Source organism: Miniopterus natalensis, chromosome 4 (assembly GCF_054644295.1).
Source record: "Miniopterus natalensis isolate mMinNat1 chromosome 4, mMinNat1.hap1, whole genome shotgun sequence".
NCBI lineage: Eukaryota > Metazoa > Chordata > Mammalia > Chiroptera > Miniopteridae > Miniopterus > Miniopterus natalensis.
In genome coordinates this window covers 76,274,023-76,280,022 of record NC_142084.1, presented here as the reverse complement: position 1 = coordinate 76,280,022, position 6,000 = coordinate 76,274,023, and the positions used below count along the sequence as shown (strand labels likewise).

General features: G+C 49.6%; 1 protein-coding gene across 1 annotated transcript; it reads left to right on the top strand.

Moving 5' to 3' along the window:
* The first annotated feature begins 550 nt into the window (after positions 1-550).
* Positions 551-4,361, top strand: NEFL (neurofilament light chain). Its single transcript, XM_016214184.2, has 4 exons — positions 551-1,659; positions 2,683-2,807; positions 3,232-3,551; positions 4,151-4,361. Exons 1-4 carry the CDS (start codon positions 613-615, stop codon positions 4,303-4,305), a joined length of 1,647 nt encoding a protein of 548 aa, XP_016069670.1. The 5' UTR covers positions 551-612; the 3' UTR covers positions 4,306-4,361.
* Positions 4,362-6,000: the final 1,639 nt, after the last annotated feature.

The following is a 6,000-nucleotide window of genomic DNA, read 5'->3' as shown; positions in this document are numbered from 1 at the left end:
ACATAGAAAACTTTCCTCCATACTTGCCGCAGACCTGCCGCCTTAGACGGTCATCTGTATCTCCAGGGCCCGAGAGAGGCACTGCACTGTCACCATAAGCACGGCGGGGGGAGGGGGGTGATGACAGAGGCCCCCGGTGGGGAAGGGGCGCGTTACGGGGGAGAGGATGTCTCCCCGGCCCCGGGATCTGGAAAACTAAAATGTCAGCAGGAAGTGAGAACTTGTTATTGGGGACACATGAGAATCTAGGTGATACGAGGTCAAGGGAGCAAGGAGGCTGGGGTGGGGGAAGGGAAAGGAAATGAGTGAGGGGGTGCGGGGTCTCTCTCAGAGAAAAGTGGCCGAGAGCAGCCGCACCCCGGCGGCGGTCGCTCGCCCCGCCTTCCTTTTGCGCAGAATCCGCCGCGGCTGCAGCAGCGCTGCCCCCACTGGCCGGCGCGCCGTGATCGATCGCCGGCTGCGTCAGAACTCTCCGCGCGTATAAATAGGGGCGGCAGGAGCGCGCCGAGCCGCACACAGCCATCCATTCTCCCTTCTCCCTTCCACCCCCCGTTCTTCTTTCTCCGTAGGCCCCCGTCTCTGCTGCCAGCCGGAGGGGCACCGACCGCCATCATGAGCTCCTTCAGCTACGAGCCGTACTACTCGACCTCCTACAAGCGGCGCTACGTGGAGACGCCCCGGGTGCACATCTCCAGCGTGCGCAGCGGCTACAGCACCGCGCGCTCCGCGTACTCCAGCTACTCGGCGCCGGTCTCCTCCTCGCTGTCCGTGCGCCGCAGCTACTCGTCCAGCTCCAGCTCCTTGATGCCCAGTCTCGAGAACCTCGACCTGAGCCAGGTAGCCGCGATCAGCAACGACCTCAAGTCGATCCGCACCCAGGAGAAGGCGCAGCTGCAGGACCTCAACGACCGCTTCGCCAGCTTCATCGAGCGCGTGCACGAGCTGGAGCAGCAGAACAAGGTCCTGGAGGCCGAGCTGCTGGTGCTGCGGCAGAAGCACTCGGAGCCGTCGCGCTTCCGGGCGCTGTACGAGCAGGAGATCCGCGACCTGCGCCTGGCGGCGGAAGACGCCACCAACGAGAAGCAGGCGCTGCAGGGCGAGCGAGAGGGGCTGGAGGAGACTCTGCGCAACCTGCAGGCGCGCTACGAGGAAGAGGTGCTGAACCGCGAGGACGCCGAGGGCCGGCTGATGGAAGCGCGCAAAGGCGCCGACGAGGCGGCTCTCGCCCGCGCCGAGCTCGAGAAGCGCATCGACAGCCTGATGGACGAAATCGCCTTTCTGAAGAAGGTGCACGAAGAGGAGATCGCCGAGCTGCAGGCGCAGATCCAGTACGCGCAGATCTCCGTGGAGATGGACGTGTCCTCCAAGCCCGACCTCTCCGCCGCGCTCAAGGACATCCGCGCCCAGTATGAGAAACTGGCTGCCAAGAACATGCAGAATGCCGAGGAGTGGTTCAAGAGCCGCTTCACCGTGCTCACCGAGAGCGCGGCCAAGAACACCGACGCGGTGCGCGCCGCCAAGGACGAGGTGTCCGAGAGCCGCCGCCTGCTCAAGGCCAAGACCCTGGAGATCGAAGCGTGCCGGGGCATGAACGAAGCGCTGGAGAAGCAGCTGCAGGAGCTGGAAGATAAGCAGAACGCCGACATTAGTGCTATGCAGGTGCGGCCCTAGGCAAAGCCCGGGGGGGGGGGCGGGGGAGGGGGCGCCCGGAAAGTGGAGACCAGAGCTGAGGCCTCTGCACCCAGCTGGTAGAGGGGTAGGACTTGGTTTCTTGGGCTGCCTGGGAGGGGTGGGGCACTTGGGGGGGGCGGGGGGGGGGTTGGAGGCGCGCCTGCAGCCTGGGAAGTTGTGCTTGGTGCAATGAAATCCATGTTCCGCATTAGAGCTGCCCAGCCCTGCAGGATGTTGGGTGGGGTGGGGAAGGCGTGGGGTGGCAGCTGGGCGTTGCCTCTGGCCTGGCTCTCTATTGTCCTGCGTTAGCCACCAGTTGCTCTGCAGCGTGGATTGAACCATTTGATGGATGAACACAGCGAAGAGCTCTCATTAGTTTTGCCGGCTACCTGTGACCAACCAGCGTGCTTTCTGATTAGTTTTACCAACCACTCCTTTACCTTAGCAGGTAGACAGGAATACTCAGAACCGTAGTAGGTAATGGTAGTCACAGTAAGACTTTTATTTTTTTGAGGATCTCCATCTTCTGGGAAGGAAGAAAAAAATTATGTAGCTACATAGAAAATATTTTAAAGAAAATATATATATTTTTTGTCAACCTACTTCCTTCTCCTATAGAGAAATGCATTTGTTGCATGTGACCTGGATAAAGTTAACCAATGAATGTGAGACAGAGTTTTTTAAAAAATCAGTTTAGTTCCTTCAAGGCATTTTATGATGGTCATTAGACTTAATTAAATGAAACAAAAATATTTTTTTCATATAATTTTTGCATCATTAAAAAATTTTTTTTGTCATCTCATGTTTCATGAAGCTGATATATTTTTATTTTTTATTTTTTTTAAGCAAGGAAGGAAAGGTTAAAAAAGAGAAAAGGCAGTTAATTTGGGGGAGATTTTTCTTAGGGTGTGCACTCTGAGTTTAATTAAGCTCAGGCCTTTGCAGCTATACTACAAGTAAAATGATAGCAGTAGGAGCATATGCTTGGATTTCTTTTCTGTCTTCCAACAGGACACAATCAACAAATTAGAAAATGAACTGAGGACTACAAAGAGCGAAATGGCACGGTATTTGAAAGAGTACCAAGACCTCCTCAACGTGAAGATGGCCTTGGACATTGAGATTGCAGCTTACAGGTAGGTGAATACTGAGGGACAAAGGCCGCGGTCATTCCGGCTCAGGAAGATCAGATTCCACTTCTGTTGAATTAGAAACCTTCAAGAATAGCCCTTTGAGGTACCTATTTGCTTTTTCGCTTTTGCCAAGAACGTGCTTAGACAAGTATATAAGAATGCATCCCTGTAAGAATGAGTCCTGTTTTCCAGCCTCCCATTACGTTTTAAATTTAATAGGACTATTTATTGGTGGTGCTGTTTTTGTTCTGGTCTCTGCCACATCTCCGGTCATTAGGTTTTGATAACCCCGCACCCCTGCTCTTGCTTGTGCTCGCCTTTGAGGGTGGCATTAGGGGAAGGGGGTGAGTGGCGGGCTCAGAGCCGGTCACTCAGCACACTTCCCGGGCTCGTGCTTGTTAACCGCCCCCTGCCCCTGGCTCCCTAGGAAGCTCCTGGAAGGCGAGGAGACCCGCCTCAGCTTCACCAGCGTGGGGAGCATAGCCAGCGGCTACTCGCAGAGCTCCCAGGTCTTTGGCCGCTCCGCCTACGGGGGGCTGCAGAGCAGCTCCTACCTGATGTCGGCGCGCTCCTTCCCCTCCTACTACACCAGCCACGTGCAGGAGGAGCAGATCGAGGTGGAGGAGACCCTCGAGGCCTCCAAAGCCGAGGAAGCGAAGGACGAGCCCCCCTCTGAAGGGGACGCTGAAGAGGAGGAGAAGGAGAAGGAGGAGGCTGAGGAAGAGGAGGGGACGGAAGAGGAAGAAGGTAGGAGGAAAAGCAGAGGCCCGCAGCCTCGCCTGCGCTCTGCCTGGGCGCTTGGTGGCTGAGGCCTTGCTTGCACCAAGGCAGCTCCATTCAGATGTGAGTCCAGGATGTTAAATGACCCGTGTGTCCTTTAGTAATTTCTCAAACTGGCTGTCCACCCGGAAGGACACATCTCTGCTTAGCTTGGTGGCTTTTTTTTTTTGAATTTTATTTTTGTTTAAAATATTACAGGTGTCCCTTTTTCTCCCCAATTGGTGGCTTTTTGAGACGTGCATTTAGAAACACCCTCCTTCCACTCTCCTCACTCCTACTAAATGTGTGGAAACGTATTCACTGACCACAGGGGCCTGGTGCCCTAAAGAGCAAAAATAAATACCAAGCATATAATAAAAAAGAAATCCCGAGGTCCTGGAGGGGGCTTCCAGCACCGAGAAGCAATGGCCGAGGCGCCCTCAGCTGCACGTGTTTGGGGAGAGGAGAGCCGAGAGGTTATTGGGGAGCCTTCTGTTGGTGATCGATCTCCCCCCAAAGCCTAAGCGGGTGTATTGGGACGGAACCGACCCTGGATTTGGAGTTTGTGCTTGCTTTTTGTGTTAAAGGTGCCAAGGAAGAATATGAGGACGCAAAGGAGGGTGAAGGTGAAGGTGAAGAAGGTGAAGGTGAAGGTGAAGGTGAAGAAGATGCCAAAGAAGCAGAGGCTGAGAAAAAAGATGAAGGTGCCGGGGAGGAGCAGGCCACCAAGAAGAAAGATTGAGCCCCCCCTTTCCTTAATTATTTCAGGAAGAACCCTCCCGAAACCAGGTCAACCCCATCACCAACCAAGCAGTTGAGTTCCCGATACTATAGGAATTAAGAAGTCAATATATGTAAAATTCTGAGATGACTCAGGTTGGACATTCAATGTTGTGCTGTGACTTAGCTCCTTATGCCGAGTACCTGTTTGCTTGCAGAGAGGCTTCCTGGCTTGCTGCCGGCCTGTGCATGGTCCATGCTTATGAGTTCAGGATCTGTGGCAATGTGAATTGTTCAGATGTTTACAATAAAAACACATGAATAAAGGAATTCACTGATGTTAATGTTAAACTTCATGGGGAAAAAATAGTCCTCTGAACCTTTGGTGGTTAGAAATGGAAGACCTCGAGTTATGTGCAATAAATAGTAAATAAAGTTATACCGAATGACTTTTTTTTTTTTGCTGTGGTTGTTGACTTAATTAAACTACCTTAAAGAAGGCATCAGTATAAGTCATATACAAGTGGACTATTGACGTCCAATTTTTTAAGTCAAAAATTTAACAATGACAATGTATTTCTTGCCCCTTAATTGGTAATTCTGAGGGATACAGTTAGGTCATGATCATTCATGAAATCTCTCCCCTCAAAAATTTTACTGATAATAAAGTTGAGTAAAATGGGAATCTCTAGGATTCTTTTTCTTTTATAAATAACTACTTTGCCCACATAAAATGTACTATATAATGTTGGGAATGACTTTCTTGGAGGCAATTCTGAAATTATGTGATAAGTATACTCTATGGTAAACAGGTGACTTAATACTATATAATAAAAAAATGCAATTTAGATATGAGTCCTGCCTGTCCAGCATTATAGCCACATTAAACTATATTGTCTAAATATCATGGGCAGAAGTTGAAAACCAAGCAAATGATATAATAAAAAAAAAGATAATTTTTTTTATCAATGTATAATTTTGGACAGAGAGAATAGGGATATCAAAAGTTATTTCGATATTGTCATTGCAAACATGTTGCCTGCAATCCTGAGCTCATGATTCAGTGTGTTGCTAGCTTAACTCTGTTGCCTCAAGTAAATAGCATCGAATGCCACCCGTTTTAAAACTTTAAGAAACTACAGATACAGATAATGAAATTGTTATGAGTCACTATTTCAGCGATAGCTCTAACTGGTTGGGTATTGCATCAGATACACCCCCACTGGTCCCCTCTGTCCACCTTACAGTCATGAGAGCTCTTGCACTTGTACTTGATGTGGAATGTTGATGAAATGATTGACTACCTGCTGTTCTGCTTCTGTTCTTACACAATTGCTTTGTCAGCTGATTTTGTTTAATATTTGTTCCTTAGACAACTTTTAAAAGTAATGAATTTAACCTGGAAGTAAAGCCTCCATTTAAAGTTATCTGATCCCTTCACATTACCTATTTCTAGTTACATACCTCTCACCACGTAAATAAATAAAATATTGCTTTATCTACCATGATGCTATGGATTTGAACCTATGAGAATGCTCAGTACATTGGCTTCTGTAAAGACTAGGAGTCACCTCAGAAACCAAGCTTTTCACATTTATGTTCATTAAACATGAGATGCTGCACATGGTAAATCTTGGAGATATGCAAATTACATGTAAAAAAGTAACTTGAGCCAAATGGAAACAGCTGGTTGGTTTGAGAGTTACGTGAAGTGAGA

Coding starts and splice junctions, on each gene's coding strand:
- NEFL (XM_016214184.2), top strand. CDS start 613: ATGAGCTCCTTCAGCTACGAGCCGTACTACTCGACCTCCTACAAGCGG. Junction 1,660..2,682: donor CCGACATTAGTGCTATGCAG/GTGCGGCCCTAG, acceptor GTCTTCCAACAG/GACACAATCAACAAATTAGA. Junction 2,808..3,231: donor ATTGAGATTGCAGCTTACAG/GTAGGTGAATAC, acceptor CTGGCTCCCTAG/GAAGCTCCTGGAAGGCGAGG.